We start from the raw sequence: 19,443 nt of genomic DNA, 5'->3' as shown, positions 1-19,443 counted from the left end.
ATATCAACAGGTTTCCCCTAATAAGCCAACTTTTCAGTGTTGTGCGCAGGCAGGATACACCAACAGTCCGTAGAATCCGGTATGCACATATTGTCCGCAGAAAAGTAGGCCAGTAAGGGGGGTTTGTGCTTACCGGTCTTATCGTACCCATCATCACGTGATATTGCAACGCGCATGTCAGGTGACCTGGTGTCCGCCTACGCGTCTTATGTAATCTGAACCGGCGGCTTAGCGCCCTCGGGCATGTACCCGTGTGCCTCTTCTCGCGTCCCAACCCGTTCCGTATCCCAGCCCACAAGCAACAAGGCAGCATTGCCCGAGGACGAGGACGACACACCTCCACCAGCCGGTTTATTTTGTTTTCAGCTTATCATGCTCACAACTTCGATGCTTTCCCGTCCACCCTCGTAAATCGACACCATGCCAGCGTATGCCCCCTGTTCCCCCTCGGCGCGTCTTCGCTAACCCGCAATCCCTGCGTCGGCTCACAGTCCGGGAGACCAGCACAGCGGTATCGTCAACCCCTTCGAAGAGGCCAAGCCCCGTATCTCGGAATTCACCGCCGTCGAAATCGCGACGCTGCAAGCGCGCCTCGAGAAACAGCTCGGCCCCGAGTACCTCTCCGCGCGCAGCGGCCCGTCCGGCCAAAAGGTCCACTACATCGCCGCCGAGAAGTGCATCGCCCTCGCCAATGAGGTATTCGGCTTCAACGGCTGGTCCTCGAGCATCCAGAATATCCAGGTCGACTTCGTCGACGAGCACCCGCAAACCTTCAAGGTCTCGCTCGGCCTCTCCGTCATCGTCCGCGTCACGCTGCGCGACGGCACGTTCCACGAGGACATCGGGTACGGCCACATCGAGAACTGCAAGGGCAAGGCCGCCGCCTTCGAGAAGGCGAAGAAGGAGGGGACCACCGACGCCTTGAAGCGCACGCTGCGGAACTTCGGCAACGTCCTCGGGAACTGCATCTACGACAAGGATTACCTGTCCAAGGTCACCAAGATCAAGGTCGGCCCGGTCAGGTTTAACGAGGAGAACCTGCATCGCCATTCCGACTATGCAAAGAAGGACACGCCTGTCGTGCTGAAGGCCGACCCCAAGAACCTCGTGGAGCGGAGTTCCGAGAAAACCAGCGCGGATTGTAGGTTTGGTCCCAGCTGCAGCTACCGCAGGGCATGCTGATAGCTTACCTGTGTAGTCTCCGACGCGCTCGACGAAGAATTCGGCGATTTCGACATGGCCGACTTCGGCGTCACCGAGGACGGGCACCCCGACGAAGTCGTCCTGTCGGCCTCTCACGAGACGAGTTCGGGCGAGAAGCCTCCAACCTTACCCGCCAGCGCCGGTGGCGCGGCGAACGCACCCAAGACTGCCCCTCGGCCGATGCAGCCGCCGTCGCGACCCAATCCCCCGCCGTCGCGGCCCGCCCCCGGGCCGAACCAGCCGCCTCAGCGCGCAGGCGCACCCATGCAGCAGGGCCGCCCCAACCTACAACCACACGCGAGAACCCCCACCCACCCCAACCACCCCAACCACCCAGCGCCGCCCGCCGCCGCCCACGGCCGGACAAGCACGCCTCCCCCGAACGGCGTGCCGGAGGAGGTATCCTTCTTCTCGGCGCGCTCGGTGCGCAAGCTGGCGGAGGACGCGCCGGCGGGGGCGGCGCTGCTGCCGGAGGCCGGGCTGAAGCTGTTCAACCCGCACGCGGAGAGCCCGTCGATCCGGAAGACGCCGGGGATCGACCACAGCGCGTCGAAGCCCGTGTCCAAGACCGGGCAGCACGTGGCGCCGGTGAAGCGGGACGGGGAGCCGCTGGCCGGCCCTGACGCCGTCGCCCGCCCGCTCCTTGGCGTCGCCTCCGCCGCCGTCGGCAACCCTGCCCCCGGCCCCGGCCCCGGGCCCCCTCTCCACCACGCCCGCCAGATCGGCGCGCCCCCCGCCGCCGCCGCCGCCGCCACCGCCGCCAGCCCCCTCGCCAACCGCGGCCAGTACCGCCCCCTCACCGTCAAGCGCCCCGCCCCCGCGCCCCCCGACCCCCACCCCCGCCCCCCCCTCTCCGAGGTCTCGACCAACCCCCCCGCCCAGGCCGCCGCCGACGCGAAAAGGCAGAAAATCACGTGAGCGGCGCGTCCCAGGTTCGCGCGTACATAGGGTTAATAAAAAGAGGCATCGGGGGCCCCGGCTCGACTTGTTGCTGCGATGGGGACGCAGCGACGGCTGCGGACGGCTTCGTAGGCCGGTCCGAGTTCCCCCCCACCACCACCTTTCCCACTAGCGGGCACTGCTCGGCGTCTGGCGTTTTGTGTTGCTTCTCTCTCTCTCTCTATTAGTTTGTGCCGGCGGCGTCGCCGGGGCGCGCCGACAGCGGACGGACGGGCTCTGGTGGGGGAGGCGTCGGGATGTCGTGGTCGTGTGCGCGGCCTCGGGGCCGCGGCAGGGAAAGGGAACTGGCTAGCTACGGAGGGCATGCATCGCCCAGACACGGTATATTAGACGAATTACTATCTCTCGACGCCGCTTTCGCTCCCGTACTCTTGTTCCGTGTGGTGTTCGCCGCGGCAGTGGATCGTGTTGTGGCCCGGCTATTTGTCCCTTTGTGGTTGATCAGGGCGACGGCCATAGGGGAAAGGCAACGTAGTAGCTGCCAGGCGTACATCTCACCCGTTAAAGATCGTGGTCTCGCGGCAATTCAAGCACTTACTTGTATTTGAGGGTTGTGACGTGCGGAATGTTTATTGACGATATCCCCCTGGCAGCACGTTTCTAGAACTCCCTTCTGTCTAGGCTGTTTGTGAGCATTGTGCTGGGTATACCTGCGACATACCCCAGCGTATGTCATCATTTCACGGCGCAACTGAGTAGTCTCCGGTGACGAGAATTAGGAATTACAAGAACCTCTATGTATATGTTCTCCTATCTGTCTCCTTGCCCTCTCCCAGCTCTTTTCTCGCGATAGCCAGCGTATACGAATAATGAACTCAACGTATCTAGCTCTTCAGCCTCTACCAATCCTGGAGTGGGTGCTGGGGTCCTCGATCTCATCGCCGTCGATATTTCTCTAGCTCTCGGAGTCGATCGTTCAAAGGGGCCAGTTGCCCCTGTAGCTCCTGCTTCCTTATACTATGCCACTACATGTATATATGTAAACGCCCACACTTCTCTGTTTTGACGGCGCAATTGCTCGCATATGCGTTTGCTTTCCACGTCACACTATTCTGAGCTTCGCGGTAGGGAATGTAGAAGATGGCAAAGGTATGGGGTGGTACAAATAACACGGTAACCCAGGAGCTAGGCCTAGTCTCGCCCTCACGATTGGTGCCGTCACCGGTCATCCGACTGAGGCGGATGAAGGTGCGACAAGGCGTCCGCGTTAACATGTTGGCGGCTCGGATAGCAAGTCATCATAATAGATCCCGGACCCGGCTAGGGAACAGATTCGAGGGCGTGAGGTGCTGCCTTTCTTCAAGGCGTCCCTGATGGCTTTATGACCGGTAGCGATCGTCCCACGAGGTCCTACATTCCCACGCGGGACGCCCTATCCTATATCTCTCGCGGGATATCATAGGCTCACCTTGGTAGCAACTATTGTTTACTAGAGTGAATCTATCAATACACGATAAATTTTGGACGAACATGCCGTCCCTCGGCTAACAAATCTCTTCTGCGAGGCGACCCTTCCTCGACCCGAGGGGTAATACGAGCTGACGCTGTGTACCCGTGAACGAAACTGTAACCAGGCATTTTAGTTACTAGGCTTTCGAACGGCCCAGACCAGGACATTCGTCTCAGCCTCGGTAATGGTGCTAGTGTTTATGAGGGGTCTCGGAAGAGAAAATGAGTAGCCAGTAATGTCCTTCCGGCGTCTGGCAAAGGGCTGCGCCGTAATTCCTAAGACTACCACCAGCGAACGGCCTTGAACGATGAGATCGGGCGTCTCGTGGCATATACAAAGGCATATGATACGACGATATTCTAAGTAGATCTGGGGATGGGGAGGGCACTCTTCATACATATGAGGTATGTTTCCTTAGGAAGGTATACCTCCTTCTTAGCTTGTTCCGGCAACACGCACCCGGGTTCCATCACCAGATAAGGAGGAAACGGAATAGGATCATGAATTGTGCCTCTCCATCCACACCCTCAGGGGCCATGTTTAGCTATTCGGCTACCTAGAAGAGGCTGGCGTAATTTAAAATATATAATGTCATGAAAATGTAGACACCTACGTTTCCCTCAGGGGTTTTACAGGCTTATATAGGTGGGAGTCCTTAGGTGATAACATATATAGTGCTCTCCTCCCCTAGACTCACGAACCTTTAATGACTCTTATCGCTTTCGAGGGTTTTGGATCTTGTCCATGGCTTCGCGGTCGCGACGTAACATGTAGCACGGCCGCTGGCAGAGGTCGGAAAGGTTGGCTAGCAGTCCCCGACTAGAACTTGAGATGAGGGCGTGAACAAGACTACCTGGCGTATTCCCATCCGAGGATGTGAAGGTTCGCGGTTCGATAGGGCAGCCGGATCCGCAAAGCGGTATTAAATCGGGGTAATTTACGGGAATATTGGTTACTTTGACAGGAACTGACACGAAACCCGATAGCCCTACGACCGAGCCGTACCCCTGAGAATATCTCTTAACATAGATGTGACAACCTAGGACCTCCTTTTGTAACAACCATCCTCGTCTTAACCCTATCCTGCCGTGGAAAAAGTGGAGGTAGGTGACACGTGTAGGAACGTAGTTAGCTATCGCCCCAGTCTAGCACACTGAAGGTCTCCCGTTCGTGCCTGGACGAAGTCACCGGATACGCTGGACTGTGAATGTATTCCATCTGTAAATCCGGTAGTTTCCGTTTGGAGGTCCACCTGGAGTATATTCCGTTCACGGCCAGGGACTTGGGAACCTAAGTAAGAGGTTAATTGTCGGTGGAGATGATCGACAGCTCCTAAGCCCTGAGCATATAGCCATATCGCCGGCAGAGACCAAGGACAGAGAGACGTACTGGGAACTGCCCTCGCAGGGAGGAGGGAGGATATAGGTTGGATCGCGGATCGCGCAGCGACGATATGAGTTGCTAGATAGGTAGGTAGCCAAGAGCTGTAAATACCTAGCCCTAGCCTAGCACGCCTTTAGCACCTTACGGGAGGTCACGGGATAGCCTCCCTGCGGGCGTGAATTACTACTACTACTACTATCCCGACTGCAGCGAAAAGTTCGCTGTATACCACCCGTATGCATTAGTGCGCATCTGCGAGGTCGGCGTGTATTGTGTGAGGCGTACCGTCGTCTAACCGTGGCGATTCTCTGGTCCCGAGCCCGAGCCCGAGCAGCCCAACCACCGGATCCAACGGAGACGACCGCCGCCTTCGGGAGGTTGTGTACGGCGTGTCTGAGCACCCGAGTCGCTAGGGAGCCCTAGAAACTCATCCTGATCTCCACGGAAATCACCGCAGATGCGATAGTCAAGCAGTATCTCGTCTAACTCCTGCAGAAAGGCACCCTTAGCCGTCGGTGAAGCTCGGTGGCCCTAGTCACCCGTCATAAGACGGCAGGCAACCTGTCTAGTGACGGCAATTCGTAACGGTGGGAGTGTCATCCAGCACTACGTTTGGATCGTACAAGACAAAAGACTTGGTCCACTTTTCCCAAGCGGTCGTAGAAGACGTCGGGGTCCGAAGAGGTTGACGGAGGGTCCCCGTCTATCGCCGTAGAGACATCTCTCGTTCTGGGCTCGCGTGGTTGGGGAAGACCTCGTTGATTGCTGGTTCGGGTGGGAGTAGAAGCCCACTCCGCGAGGAAAGCAAGCCCCTTTAGGACCTTCGTACCGAGGGGAGGGCCGCCGCCCCTCCTTGATCTACTGACGGCGTCTTCGAGCCGTCCGTCCTAGCCTACCCGGAGCTTGCGTACAGCGCATGACGGCAATTCCTCGACTCTTGATTCGGCATCCACCTCAGCTGGGGGCTGGCCTGCGTATGCGGTTGCCTGCGAAGGGGATTCGCGTATGCAATTCGCATTTCTTACCGCGGAAAGGAAGGGAAGCAGCCGGTGTTGAGGGGGGCGTCCGAAGACGCCGAATGGGGCGGACGCCTCTCGGCCATTTCAACATTGGCAAAGTGAAGGTTGAGAAGCACGGCACCGAGAACCTCTCGCCGAATAATGGTATCTCTCATCTTGGGTTATCTGTTCCTTCCTCAAGGGTGGAAATAGTACCTAGGTGCTGCCTTCCGGTTGCGTGCAGTTCGGGTTTAGGCAGTTATGAAGGATGCGTCAAGTTCGTTATGGAGGTAGTCGGAATCCGGATAAGTTACCTACCTAAGGCAAAGCTGGATATCGACCCTAGGTAGGTACCTAACCTAGGGAGGTACCTAGAGGTGCCCAGGACAGGTAGGCGGGCCTTGTAGAGCTACCTCTAGCAGGTACACACTCCTTAGGGGTAAAATTGACATTTTCCCAGTGAACAATGTTAGTACCTATGTAGCTCTCTACGTTAGGTAGAGCCTCCTACAGATGAGCTAACATAGCGAAGACTACCAAGTAATAGCGCTGTTAGGAATCGAACCTATCCTTCGTTAAGTAACCTACTGATCTCCTACCTACTGTCCTTGCGATACGTACCTACCTACCGAATTCGCGTAGACTTAGGTACCTAGGGTACTGGACCGACCTTGAGAGGATGTGGTTGCGTCTTGGCAGTATTGGCCATTGTGAAAACGCATAGGAAGTGAAGCTATCGCGGAGCCTGGTGTTCCTCCCAGCTCGGTATCCGTGTCGGGTTGTGATTGCCAGCAGTCTTGTGTGGAGGTCGGTACCTAAGGTAGGTACCTCGCAGCGTAGTACCTAGGTACCTATCTAGGCTGGGTTTCGATGAGACCATGCAGAGGTGTCATGGCATAATTCCCGCTAGGCGGGGCCGGAGCTCGCCAGGTCGGCTTCTCGTCTAGCTGGCGCGGCATGTAGCTGGGCGACTCGAGAGGTTAGTGAGGAAGACTTTTCGCATGCGAGACAATTGGCTGAGAGGCAAATGGGTAGTCTGGTCGGAGTCAGATAGAGGTGATCGCTGTGGTAGTTTCTCCGTTTGCATGTTCGCAGAGGAGATATGGGTCGATTGTGACCCGATGAGGATTATTTCTGACCAAGACAACGCCGGCATCGCGTTTTCAGCTTTGACTCCATCGTATCGCCCCTCTCTACTTTTACGCCCACCACGAAATCCCAACTTTGCCGACGGCACCGATGGCTCTCTAACATCTGACGGGTGTTTTTAGTTTCCTATTCCTAAAATACTAGCTGGTTGCCGGAGATAGCGTCCGGGGTTAATGATTGCATCAGAGGGGAGAGGGAATACACTAGGGCGGAGATGGTAACAATGCGGCCAGAGGCTTTTATCGAACCGAGAGGGTTAGAAGTCACATCGTTCGATGGGACGGCAAAGGATGCGGTTAGTTAGTACTCGTAGGGTGCAGACATGCATGTAGCGGGCCCCTTGGGTAAGGAGGAGGGAATCTGGTACCGATTACCAGAAGCAACCAGACGGCGCCGTCTCCGCAAGCTCTCGAACCTGGAAAGCTGCCACGAGGGAAAGCTGCTACGGCTACGCTATAATACGTAGTGGGTAGCGAGAGGCTGTGTCGGCCTATGAGACGGAGAGGGGCAGTAGTAGCCGGGGCAGCCCGTATCGGGATGCGCTCGACGTCGCTGGTGACGATTGAGGATGGCTTCAGTTTAGTGTGCGATGACGTTGGCGCAGCCAAGACAGGGGTCCGCGACGACGACGACGAGCCCTACGGTTGGCCCTACGCTGGCTTAAACTTACCGGGGCAGGCGGGACATCATTGCGCCTGCGGGGGTGGGAAGAACAGGCAGGCTGGCCTCAACTACCGAAGGCTTCGCGAAGCCTTATTATATGGGCAATTCGTCCCCAGCATATGCTTCCAAGCCCGGGAGGAGGCGTGCGAGTTGGGCGGGTGGGCAGCGTCGAAGGAGAGGTGTGGCTATTGATTAGCACATACCGTGCGCGACGAGCGATGCGGAGATATCACACGTAGGCATAGAGACGCATGCACGCTTGACATACTCGCGTGCTCGATGTAGGTACGCCTTCGCGTACGTTCCAGACATACATCATGTAGGTCCGCTGGAGAGGGAGAGAGAGGGAGACGCCTGTCGGGTAAACCTGCCCTGGGCGTCGCATCGAATGTCTGTGCCTCGCGACATTCGACGGCCTCTCTCACCTGTTCTCTCACCTGTTGCTGTCGGCCCTGCAGGCGGTGGGTTCCACGAATCCACGGATCATCCATTCCTCGATGGTGTTACTGGACATATGAGTCTCGGTAGGCCGGGAGGCAGGGGGAGTTTCCCCTATTTTCGATGTCGATTCCCCATAGACACGTGTGTTGATTGAGTACGCGCACCTGTGAAGTTGAAGAGGGACCTTTCCAACCCACGGCAGGGGTCGGGCGGGGCCCGTCTTTCTCCCTGGGACTTCTTCCCCTTTGGGAAAACCCGGCTGGCGGGGCCGACACTACCTAACGTCTCTACCGAGTACACAGAACAGAGAGCTCAAGCGCGCCGCGGCGGCTAATACACACCACCCCACCACCTACAAGTGGCTGTCGGTAAGGGACGTGTACATACGACAGTGCTAAACGCAACACGTAGACACCAATCTACTTATCTCTAGGTGCCTAGGTAAGTATAAACATATACGGAATACTCATACAGTAGCTAAGTGATCGCACGCTCTCAGGGTTGCTAGAGGGCCCTGACCAGACCCGAGGTTGAGACGTGGCTTCAGGCTGGCCAATTTCGATCGTTGCTCACCGTCTGGGGGGGGCATCGTGCGACTCACGAGGGCTTATGCCGTTTGCAGCGTGTGAGTACGTGGACGGGGAGAAGAACTAGGGTCGGAGTCACCAGGCGAAGAAGAAAAAAAGGCAGCAAGACGAAGAGAGGGACAGGACAGGGTCAGGACAGGGTCAGGACAGGACAGGACAGGACAGCAGAGTGCTCGGGACGAGCGATTCCAGGTGGTGCGGGTGGGTAGTGCAAGTCGTACGATCCGGATCAGGTCATAATGTAGGCGCAGAGGTACGTAAGGTTCGTGTCTCTGCTGTGTAATGAAGATTATGCGGCCGCCTATTGGCCGCTGCGCGCCGCCGTAGCTGCTTTGGGAGAGTGGGAGCGGCGGGGAGTGGGTTGACTCGGTCGCGCCTTCGCTGGGGCGGGGACGGCCGGGTTTCTCTCCCCTTCGGGCGCCTGCTCATACACGTACATCCTCTCCGCGTACTGCGATACCTCGGACGAAGCCTTCGACGGGTGCTGCTACGGGGAGGCGGGTGGGTACCTAGCCTACGCGTGTACATACCCACTATGTACTGCGTATACATATAGGTAGTACTGCGCTTGGCAGGTCCCTTAAAGTGCCTCCCTCCTGCCAGTCCACTTTGGGCAGTTAGTTACCTGGGAGGTAGGAGGGAGAGGGGTCGCCGTGGTGCTAGGCAGGTGCTGAGAGGCAGGTGCTGAGAGGCAGCCTGTAAAGCCTGTAGGGTACATATGACAGGCTGCTAACTCGCTGTAACCTCTCTCCCCTGTTGAGCTCGTCGGGTGCGCAAACCAGGGGGGTTACAGTTGCTGCCGACGCCTAATACTCCTCCATCTCGTCCCGTACCTCTCGGCTCTCGAATCGGCCATCGCACATTTGTTTCCCTGCTTCTCTCCTCCAAGCCATTCTTCCCGTCCCATATCCGCGTGCTCTCTGCCCATTGATTGACCTTCTTCTCGTCACTGACCCTCGTCAGAGTCCTCCCTGCGATCCTATTTACTTCTCTGCCTAGGGTAATTGCTAGCAGCCCGCATTGCTTACAGACTCATCGGCCATTCCTTTAAATACTACGACCAAGACTGCTCCCGTTCCCTTCCTCCCCCCCTTCTCCTCCTCCCCCTTCTCCCTCCCTGTCTCTTCCTATCTCGTCAGGCCCACTCCTGTGCTGGACCCTCCTCTTGTCTACCCGTGTATTGATCTACCTACCTACTCCATTTATATACCCACCACCGTCGCTCCTCTCTTCTATTCTTTTGCGGTGCCAAGTCTTCCCATCGAGCCATATTCCTGCTTGACTGGCATTTGTAAAAGAGCGGACCGTTTATTCTGTTAAATACTTGGCTCTTCCTTGCTGCTCTCTCTCCCCCCTCTCTCTCCAGCCTCGACGCCTGCCAACCCACGACCGAGTATCGCGCCTAGCAACTCTCCCGTATCCTGTCCTGAACGCGTCACCGTCCACAATATTATTTTACTTGGCTTGAGGTGCTGCTCGCCCCTCCACCACCAACCTGCGCCAGCATGTCGCCCACCTACACCATGTCTGCACACCTGTGCAAGCAAATCTACAAATCCTTCCAGACGCGCCAGACCTCCCCCGACCCGCTGAGCAGTCCGGCTACCAACGCTGCCACCATCACTCCCGCTACGACATACATGTCGTCGTACTCCCGTCGCTCGCCTTCGCCCACCCTCCCCGAGAAGCGCTCTATGGACAGCGACCGTAGCGACTCGAGCGCCCATGGCCCCGCGTCCCCGCCGTCAAGTTCAAGTTGGAGGTGGGGTGGTCGCTGAGGCCAGCCGGCGCTACGCTCAGTACCTAAGTAGGAGTAGCCCCCTCTATGCAGTGGTAGTAAGGGAAAGACGATGGGGGGAAACGAGGGACGAGGGCGAGGTATACGGAACGCCTACCGGAAATTGGAGGGAGGATAATTGAAACATGATACCCCTTTACGACTTGGATTTTTCTCAGGTGAATTAGTGCGCCGTAACTGGGCACATCCACCGACGCATCGCGCAGTCCGAGTTGCTGCATCATCACAACAACACACACACTCACACTGGCACTACATAAATCCACATAACCACGCCACCCGCACACATACACGCCACCGATGATCGACCCGGCCGCGGGGCTGCAACACGCAGCAAGACTCGAGTTACTCATGCATAACCCAATGCGATGCTACACATCTAGTATATTACCGGAGCACGTCCATCGGAATCTTGTCTTTTCAAAATTTTTTTTTCAATCGTCTCATGGTATGGCCTGGCCCATTGTCCTCGTTGGTGAGGAACTTTGGGCAATGAATTGCGACGGATTGTTATACCTACAAATTAGCCACATCAGTACCCAGTCTTATCTGCACCCCTAACGGTTTAGGGTCTCACCGCAGATGTCAGGCAGGAGAGTTTAGAATGCCTTTCTTCCGTATTTGAATACACTCCGTGGTGTTGTACGTATGTATGCTGGCTCGCGACCGAGTTGCATGTTGCCGTTACACGCGGTCTGCCTTTTGTGTGAGCTCAAGACTAAGTCACCTCTGTCTAGGAAGTGTGCGTGTAAGTCAACCTGGCCTAGTCTTCACCAATCGACGCTCAAGATGAGCTGAGGCCTAAGTAGTGGACGCCGGTTGAGTATACCGCCGCGATTCAGAGATGAGAGATAAAGACTACAGATGATGATAATCTCTGTTTTGGATTTTCATCGCCGGGCCACTTCCACACGCACCGAGAAACATGGGACCCTCAGCCTTGTCCTAACAGAAGGTTGCTAGGCATTGCGGGCTAATGAGAGGCTGGGGCGATGTTTCTCTTTCTCATTGGCAACGCCTAAGGAGAACCGCTCACAAAGGATCGCCGGCGGACCAATGATGCCAACCCCATATGCGACATGTCCACCCGGGTTCTCTCGCAGAGCGATTGGACCAGGAGCAGAGTACGGCGGGATGGGAAATTCATGCTTAGTGATTCATGTGCCGACATCCTCTATCTCACACGTGAATCTTCGTAGTCGCTTTCTTTGAGTCCACTAATCGCAATCTTACCAACTGCTATACAGGTTACGCAGCCAACGAGATGAAAAGCCTCCCCAACACCCGCCAGTCACCTTGTCTACGTATATCGATCTTCCCATAGAGGCCAATAGTTAGAAACGCCGGGCCGGATTGGCTGCCTAACCCAAATAGAGAATCAAACCGGGGGTATTAATAGGAGCTATCGGGGATTATCTCGAGAAAATATTCCTAGTTTTCTACCTTGCTTGAGCCGGCAAAGCATCTCAAAGACCGCACACACACAGACAGACCTACAAGCAGGCCCCCCTCTCTGTCCGACGAGTGAAAAGCCAAGCCAAACTGAAAAGGGAAAAAAAAAAAAAGATCTAGATATTTCAATGACTAGAACCCAATCTCTCTCTCTCTCGAGCAACTAAAGGGGAACCAAGGACAGTCTCCCGCTGACCCACCGTAACACTCCGCCAAATCCCCAGAGGGGAAGAGCATAAAACACGCGCGCGCGCGAGAAAGAAAAGCCTCACGCGTCCCGGCTCCGTCGCGCGGCCGCGATGCGGAAAAGCCCCCCCTCCACGCCTGACTTCCAGACGCTGGGCGGGGGGGCATGGCGGAGACGGAGGCGGGGCGCCGCGGTGGGCCGGGGGTCACTTTCGCGCCGCCTGCGTTCTGCTGAGGCTGGGGGGGGAAAGGGGGGGGGGGGGGGGGGGGGGGGGCGCACGCTACTGCAGTATTGTTGATATTAGGTATTACACTATACCCGCCGAGGGACGACGTCGTCCCCCCCGCTCGGGCAGACATCTAATACATGGTCCGGCACGCCTCTCTCTCCCCCTCTCCCCCCTCTTCCTCCCCCCTTCTTTTTCTTTTTTCCCCCCTCTCCTTCCCAGTTCTTCTACCGGTACAGTACACCCTCACCCGACGTCCCGCCTAGGGCGCGTCGTGCACCTGCACGTATCAGCCGGCCAGCCCGCGTCTAACCGCCGGTGGCCGACTGTCTATCGAGGAATCTATATGTCTATCGGAGTCGGAGGGGGAGGGGGACGGGGGGAGAGAGAACCAGAAAAAAATTGGACGCAGGAGAGTTCGTTTCGGGAACGCTTGCGCGATATTCGAATCCTCGTGGTCGTCGTTATCATGATCCTAACGTAGCACGTTCGTAATATGCCGTCCTGAGCCCGACGAGCCTCTTGACGCGGAGCCAGAGCTCGAACGCCTCGAGCTTGAGCTCGACGCGCAGGTAGCCCAGCCAGGCGGCGACGAAGCGCAGGGCGTTGCCCGGGCGCAGCAGGCTGCCGGGCCGGGCGCGGATCTCGTCGACCTGCTCGCGCAGCACCGTGCGGGCGCAGTAGCGCGCGAGGATCATGAAGGACCGCACCGGGCCCTGGCGCGTCCGCAGGTTCTCGTCCAGGCTGCGCGTCAGGTCGTTCGTCTTGAGGATCAGCAGCACCACGCGCGGCACCTGCCCCAGCATCGTCACCAGGTCCGACAGCAGGCCCTCCTGCAGCGACCGCCCCATCGACGACCGCTCCGCCTCCGACCGCGCCGTCACGATCGACGACCGCACCACCGCGTACTCGCGCCCCGTGATCGCGCTCGCGAACAGCGGGAACTGCGCCTCCGTGATCCCCGCCACCGCCTGCGCGTGCCGCTGCATCGCCGCCATGTCCCCGTCGAGCACCGCGAGCCACATCTTGGCGTACGCCCGCTGCAGGTCCGCCGGGATGTCGCGGTACAGCCCGTGGTCGTAGATGATGATCTCGAAGTTGGCGCCGCCGCGCCGCCGCGGTGCCGCCTTGCGGATCGCCAGGTTGCCGCCGTGCGGGTCGCAGTGCAGCGGCGCGTCCCGGCCGAAGATCATCTCGTTGAAGATGCGGGCCAGCGCCGCCGACACCTCGTCGCGGTCGATGTGGTTAGCGTCGAGGTAGTCGAGGTCGTCGAGCCGCCGGCCCGACTCGTTCGCCATCACCAGGATGCGCTTCTTGGCCCAGATCACCTCCGGGATCACCAGCGGCAGCTCGGGGATCTGGGCGAAGTACTCCTGGGTGTGGATCGCGTTGGCGGCTTCGCGCTGGAAGTCGAGCTCCTGCGGCAGCGAGATTTCCATCTCGGACGAGAGCCACTCGAGGTCGTATTCCGGGAAGAACTTCTTCAGGGTGGAAAAGGTGAACTTGGTCAGCGCGAGGTCGAGGGGCGCCCACTGCGCGAGCCCCGGATGCTGGACCTTGACGGCGACTTTCAGCCCGGTCTCCTTTATAGTGGCCAGGTGCACCTGTGCAAGGGACGCGGCGCCTATCGGGCTCTTCTCGAATTCAGAGAAGTAGTCCCAGAGCTCCTCGCCAGTGTCGAGCCGGAACATGTCGGCGATCGATTCGAACGAAGATACGGGGCACCTGTCCTGAAGTGGTATGAACGTCTCGGTCCATTCGCGCGGAAGTAGGTATGTCATCGCGCTCTACGACGTAGGTTAGCCGTCTGGGTTATCGATACGGGGACGGTCAGGGCCTAGGGTTAGATACCAGGTGCTGCCCCAGCTTGATGAATATCCCCCCGTTCTTCTCAAGGACTTTAAGTGTTCGCACCGCGCATCTCTTGTGGCATGCGTCCAGGATGACCTCCCGCTCCCCGGCGTCGTCGGTTACCTCTCGTTGGTTCAAAGAGGTTCGGTAGCTAGAGCCATGTTAGTTTTCTCTCTCCATCTTTTTTTTTTCTCTACGCCCTTGGGGAGAAGCAAGCGAAGATGATGACAACACGTCGAGACATACTCGTTGATGCAAATCGCCAGGGCGGCAGCAACTCTGCCCGTCCGCTCCACCGCATCATATCCGTATTTGATCTCGTCGGTAAAGGCCAACACGCCGGCGCCGGTTGCGGCGGAGGCGGCGGCAGTTAAGATAGTAACCCTTGTTCTCGTAGACTTAGGGGTCCGCCGCGAATAGCGCGAGGAATCGGTGGCGTAACGCCGGGCGAGAGGGTGATGTTGTGTCGTCTTAGCACGGGCAAGCAGCAGCTGCTGGATGCGACAATTCGAGCAGGCCCATGTTCGTCGGTTGCTGGCTATGCGGCCAAGCCAGTTGACGGAGAGGCATTTCATGATAACCTGAATCTAGTCATTTGCAGCGCCAACATGCACGGAATCTGGTGGCGGGCCGATAGATAGACAGCTAGCTAGAGTATTCAGTCGACTGGATCCTTATGAGCAACTAGGCGAGGATAGAGACATGTTGTTCTTTTTATTTTGTTTTATTTTATTTTTCGGCTGGCGCAGTGGAGATATCGTCGAGGTTGGCCCGTGAACGTGGAAGCCGTCGAATCAATCGCGAATTATGTTGGGATCTCAGAGCTAAATATGAACTAATAAAATTTCACCGTCGTTTTTTCACCCATAGGCCGGAGTTGGATGCCCAGTCCGTCGTGAACCTCGGCGTCATAGGGGTAGGGGTGTCTTTTTTGTTGTGTGCGTGGGGTTGACGGGATAAAGGGAGTGAGACGGGGAGAAGAGGCTGGGCCGCCCCGGCTGACTGTGGTGTGATGAGGATCAGCCAAGAGGGTGATGTGGCTTGGACCGGTAAACAGGTATGAGTAAACACGCGATGGGAGTATGCATCTAACCGGATGAGAGCGCCACCTGCCAAGCGCCGCCTGCCAGGCACCCGAGGTGACAAAGACAGAGGTACCTGAGGTACATGCCGGTATTCAATTAAAATGGCATGTACCTACCGCTTTACGCGTTAGGGCCCGCTTAAGGGCACTGGCAAAGCATCGCGTTGTGCGCGTTGTGTCATGGTCTGCGCCGCGTCTTTAATACTCGGGTCCCGCAACCAGCTCCTGGTAAGACACCAAAACCACTTACACCTACCTACACACTTACGCCTCATATTGGACGCGGCTTAATTACGTCGTATATCCTTCCGTCCTGTGAATCCGATATCCCGTGTATGCATCCGACAGGACGAGATGCTTGCCGCCATGCCGATATTCAATCTCGACTTCTCGTCGCCCCATCGTCCCGTGCGACCCTCCCCGCTGTCCTCCTCGCCCATCAGGCCGTCACAAAGCTCTCCGCCACTGTCCCCCCGCGACCCCAACACCCTCCCCAGACCCGACACCCAGTCCTCCCCGATCAGGGAGCCGTCGGCCAAGTTTAGGTTCGCCTCCCGCAGCGCGAAGCCGAACCCGCTGAGGCAGCCGCGGGAGAACGCCCAGGAGAACCGGCGGAGCCTGTTCCTGCGCAATGTGCGGCAACGGGCCGACGACAAGAAGTGGCTGAGGAGGGGAGGCGATCAAGAGGTACGGACAGACGCCACTTCCCCTCCGTCCATTCCGATTTGACGCGTTGAGATGTCCTACCCCCTTTCGTAATTGTGCTGATGCGGTGCTTTTTGGGCAGGCTCTCAAGCTCGAGTGGTCGATGCTAGACCGGCAGCGACGGCAGCAGAAAGATGCCGATCTCGACGGCATCGTGTTCGAGGATGAGATAGAAGACATCTCCGAACTCCAGCGTGAGGCATCCCGATACCCCGACGATGCCATGGTCGACGCGATGGCGCTCGAGGAGGAGGAAGAGCTGAACGCAATGCTCTCCATACTCGACACCGAGCCGTCCCAGCCCGTGGCGAGGCCGCCGTCGCCGTCGTTTTCGCTCTCTGACGACGAAGACTACGACAGCCTCTTCGCAAACATCCTGTCGCAACCAGACGCCGGTCGTCAGGGTTTCGCCTCGTCGGGGCAGATGGAAATGGACCTGTCATAAAAGATCGTTGGTGGGCTAGGGATTTAGAGTGTCTCGTCAATTGTCGGCGAACAAGGGGGAAACGGCATAAAGGAGTTCGGTAGGGAACATAGAATGTGGCGTTGTGGGTATATTGTGGTTCTTCTATAGTAGGGTATTATGGTGATATTGCGTCGTATGTGTATATAACCCCTCCGGTTTCCCCCCTAGGCCCCCGGAATCGACGCATAACCCCGATATGTAAAACTGGTTAGAAGAGCCCGAATCCCCTCGTGTACTCTACGTCACTGAGTTGCGCACGCCTCGTCAGGTCCGTCAAGCACCTCCTTGGCAGACGGCATGTCCCCGACCAGGTCGTTGGGTGGCGAGCCTGCTGCTTGCATCTAACGTGCCATCAGTCAGCATATAACAACACAACTTCGGTTGGCCAATCGTGGGTCGACGGGTCGGTGAATCGACTCACCTTTTGCATCCTGTCTACGATGTACTCCCTGTCCGCCGCGTTGGAGTCGGAATACGTCGATTCCTCGAACTTGGCCACCATCTCCGCCACTAATACCTGCTGGTCCTGGTAGCGCTTGAGGTCCTCTTTCGGCAGGCCAGTCTTGTTCTTCTCCATCCAGCCGGGGAACTTACCGTTGAGCTCCTTCATGGGCTCGTACAGGATCTCCTTGTTAGTGAGCTGCTCCATCATGCCCATGAGCATCTTTGAAAAGTCCTCCTCGCTGCCGCCTTCGCCGGGGATGTCCTTCATCGCCTTCAGCATCTCGGCGATGAAGTCGTCCTCGGAGCCCTCGGCCGCCGCCGCCGCCGTAGCCTGGTCCCCCGATTCTTGCATCCGGGCCATCGTCCGGCGGATCGTCTCCTGAAACGATGCATCCTGGCCCAAGCCCGCAGCCGGCGCCTTACCCGACGGTTGCGGGGCCGGGTCCGGCCCGGGGATACCGGTTCCTTCCGAGGCGGGGGCTGTTCCAAGTCCCTTGAATATTTCCTCGAATTGGGCTTTCATCTCCGGCTGCAACGTATCAGCTCTCTGGGCCGGCCCCCCAAAAGTCAAGAAACAGAAACACAATTGCTTTCGCTATGAGAACACCACGTACCGAATCGTTCAAGCCATTCATCAGTTCCGCCATGCCGGCTTGGAGCTGCTTCTGGAATTCTTCGTCAGAGAGATCATCTAGTCCCTCCAAAGGATTCTCCGTCTCTACTGATGCCTTTGGCGGGGCAGACGTGGATGCGCTCGCCGTAGGTGCCGCTGCTGCGGGGGCCTTGGGTATTGGTGGAGGTGCCGCAGGCCCCTTTGTCTCCAAGTTCACATGTGAGAAGTCATCTAGCATGTCATCCAAATCGTCGAGGTCATCCTCATCCGGGTCTGGCGCGTCATCCACTTCAGGCACATAAGCAGTGGTCTTCTCTGACTTTGCTGGTGTGCTCTGTTGAGTTGGATTACCGCTAGTAGCAGGTGCAGCCGTCTGGTTTGCCTCCATTATGTTGTATATAGGGATTCCTCCCTCACCGCTTGCCCCGTTGCCCACTGGAGATAAGCGCGACTTTGTGTGTTGGTGAGTTGTGCGAGTCGACCAACGTCAGAGGGTGGGATCCCAAAATAAGGTGCGAAGGGCCAAGAATTTGAGGCAGATGGGATCTAAGCCAGTGGGATGGATGACAATGGAGGGGGGGAGGAATACGGACAAGACCAGGACTTGCGTATATTATGTAGTTCTGGGAGCAAGACGAAATAGTGACGATAAGGACGACCTTGCGGACCAGGAAAAGGGTGGCTGAAGAGGTGCCTAATAGATGATGGGCTTGTAGACCAAAGGCGGCCTTTTCAGGAAACCGAGTTACAATTTGAGTAATTCACGGGTGTTCACAACTTGCCGAGGCCTTTGAGCTGTGCAACCCGACAACAAAAATGTCACCATTACGGAGAACTGCCGTTTCTGCAACCGATATTGTTACCAGCTTTATGCAGAAACCCAGAACCGGCTGCTAGGTAGGTAGGTAGGTATCTAGGTAGGTAAGTTGGGGCTACCTTGTAGGCATGCCCCCACATGGTGCCAGAGGTGGGCAGTTAGTTACAGGGCAGGTCACAATAGTACCTAGGTATATGCAATTCACGTCAATCTCTCAGACGGGGCTGCAAGCGTACTAAACGGAATATTAGATCGGCGTATTGAAGGCAGGACATTCCTAGTACAATAGCCTACCCCTAAGCACAAATACCTACCTCCTACAATGGGGTCGTACAGTGCCTTAAGTAGGTTAGGTAAGTACCCCCCAGGTCTGTTGAGTACCTAGGTACCTTCTAGAATCTGCATGTGGGAAAGTACGGTAGGGTGCCCTTAGGTAAGTCAAGTTTAGTGGCTTGCTGGCGAAGATCTCTCTCTCTCTCTCTCTCTTCTTGGAATCCCTGCAATCAGAGCAACATCTTCTGGCACACCTCGTCTTTTCTCTCTCAGGTCTTACGTTTAGGCCCCATCCTGTTCTTTTACTTTCTTCCTCCTTTTCCTCCCCGGGGTTTGTTCCATTGCTATTTCGACGGAGTCCATACCGATCTGCGGCTCTTCTCAAGCTTCTCAGCTGTCGTTGCCCCCCTAAGACCGATATACACTGTGCCTATTTCTGGTTACCTCTTATTGTTCGTCTCGACCTCCCCCACAGCCACTTTTCCTACAAGCCTCCCTCCCCGTACCAAGAGGAAAGGCATCATCATCTCTCCCAGCCAGCCCGCACAAACGGGAGACCTCAACTGAACAAATACAATCCTCCACCCCCACCCGAAATTGATTACAAACCGCGATGTCTCTCTGCCAGTTGCGCCTCGGAGAGGAACGGTATGTATACCTTACCCTGCGAGGCTGTGACACACGAGACATTTA

At 57.1% G+C, this 19,443-nt stretch overlaps 5 protein-coding genes across 5 annotated transcripts; 3 read left to right on the top strand and 2 right to left on the bottom strand.

The window, feature by feature from the left end:
* The first annotated feature begins 271 nt into the window (after positions 1–271).
* GGS23DRAFT_577180 (recombination protein Rad52) lies at positions 272–1,453 on the top strand. The gene is made up of 2 exons (XM_051516907.1): positions 272–428; positions 492–1,453. The coding sequence occupies exons 1-2, from the start codon at positions 421–423 to the stop codon at positions 1,180–1,182; spliced, it is 699 nt and encodes a 232-aa protein (XP_051369846.1). The 5' UTR covers positions 272–420; the 3' UTR covers positions 1,183–1,453.
* An 8,886-nt stretch (positions 1,454–10,339) lies between these two features.
* GGS23DRAFT_598664 (uncharacterized protein) lies at positions 10,340–10,612 on the top strand (the record flags this gene model as incomplete). The annotated part of the gene is made up of 2 exons (XM_051518816.1): positions 10,340–10,482; positions 10,546–10,612. 2 exons carry the CDS (start codon positions 10,340–10,342, stop codon positions 10,610–10,612), a joined length of 210 nt encoding a protein of 69 aa, XP_051369845.1.
* A 1,940-nt stretch (positions 10,613–12,552) lies between these two features.
* On the bottom strand, positions 12,553–15,347 carry GGS23DRAFT_577169 (ABC1-domain-containing protein). Its single transcript, XM_051516906.1, has 3 exons — positions 14,595–15,347; positions 14,349–14,499; positions 12,553–14,284 (listed from the first exon to the last, which is right to left on the bottom strand). The coding sequence occupies exons 1-3, from the start codon at positions 14,921–14,923 to the stop codon at positions 12,965–12,967; spliced, it is 1,800 nt and encodes a 599-aa protein (XP_051369844.1). The 5' UTR covers positions 14,924–15,347; the 3' UTR covers positions 12,553–12,964.
* A 283-nt stretch (positions 15,348–15,630) lies between these two features.
* GGS23DRAFT_154856 (uncharacterized protein) lies at positions 15,631–16,769 on the top strand. The gene is made up of 3 exons (XM_051511382.1): positions 15,631–15,660; positions 15,712–16,119; positions 16,220–16,769. The coding sequence occupies exons 2-3, from the start codon at positions 15,787–15,789 to the stop codon at positions 16,580–16,582; spliced, it is 696 nt and encodes a 231-aa protein (XP_051369843.1). The 5' UTR covers positions 15,631–15,660; positions 15,712–15,786; the 3' UTR covers positions 16,583–16,769.
* Positions 16,770–16,845: 76 nt separating this feature from the next.
* On the bottom strand, positions 16,846–18,048 carry GGS23DRAFT_598661 (Pex19-domain-containing protein; the record flags this gene model as incomplete). The annotated part of the gene is made up of 3 exons (XM_051518815.1): positions 16,846–16,944; positions 17,025–17,576; positions 17,662–18,048. 3 exons carry the CDS (start codon positions 18,046–18,048, stop codon positions 16,846–16,848), a joined length of 1,038 nt encoding a protein of 345 aa, XP_051369842.1.
* Between the last annotated feature and the right edge of the window lie 1,395 nt (positions 18,049–19,443).

Source organism: Durotheca rogersii (genome assembly GCF_024521655.1).
Source record: "Durotheca rogersii strain YMJ 92031201 chromosome Unknown GGS23scaffold_19, whole genome shotgun sequence".
Classification (NCBI taxonomy): domain Eukaryota; kingdom Fungi; phylum Ascomycota; class Sordariomycetes; order Xylariales; family Xylariaceae; genus Durotheca; species Durotheca rogersii.
This window is presented reverse-complemented; position numbering and strand designations above follow the sequence as displayed.

Coding starts and splice junctions, on each gene's coding strand:
- GGS23DRAFT_577169 (XM_051516906.1), bottom strand. CDS start 14,923: ATGAAATGCCTCTCCGTCAACTGGCTTGGCCGCATAGCCAGCAACCGA. Junction 14,500..14,594: donor CTGGCGATTTGCATCAACGA/GTATGTCTCGAC, acceptor ACATGGCTCTAG/CTACCGAACCTCTTTGAACC. Junction 14,285..14,348: donor TCAAGCTGGGGCAGCACCTG/GTATCTAACCCT, acceptor CCTACGTCGTAG/AGCGCGATGACATACCTACT.
- GGS23DRAFT_154856 (XM_051511382.1), top strand. CDS start 15,787: ATGCTTGCCGCCATGCCGATATTCAATCTCGACTTCTCGTCGCCCCAT. Junction 16,120..16,219: donor GGAGGGGAGGCGATCAAGAG/GTACGGACAGAC, acceptor CTTTTTGGGCAG/GCTCTCAAGCTCGAGTGGTC.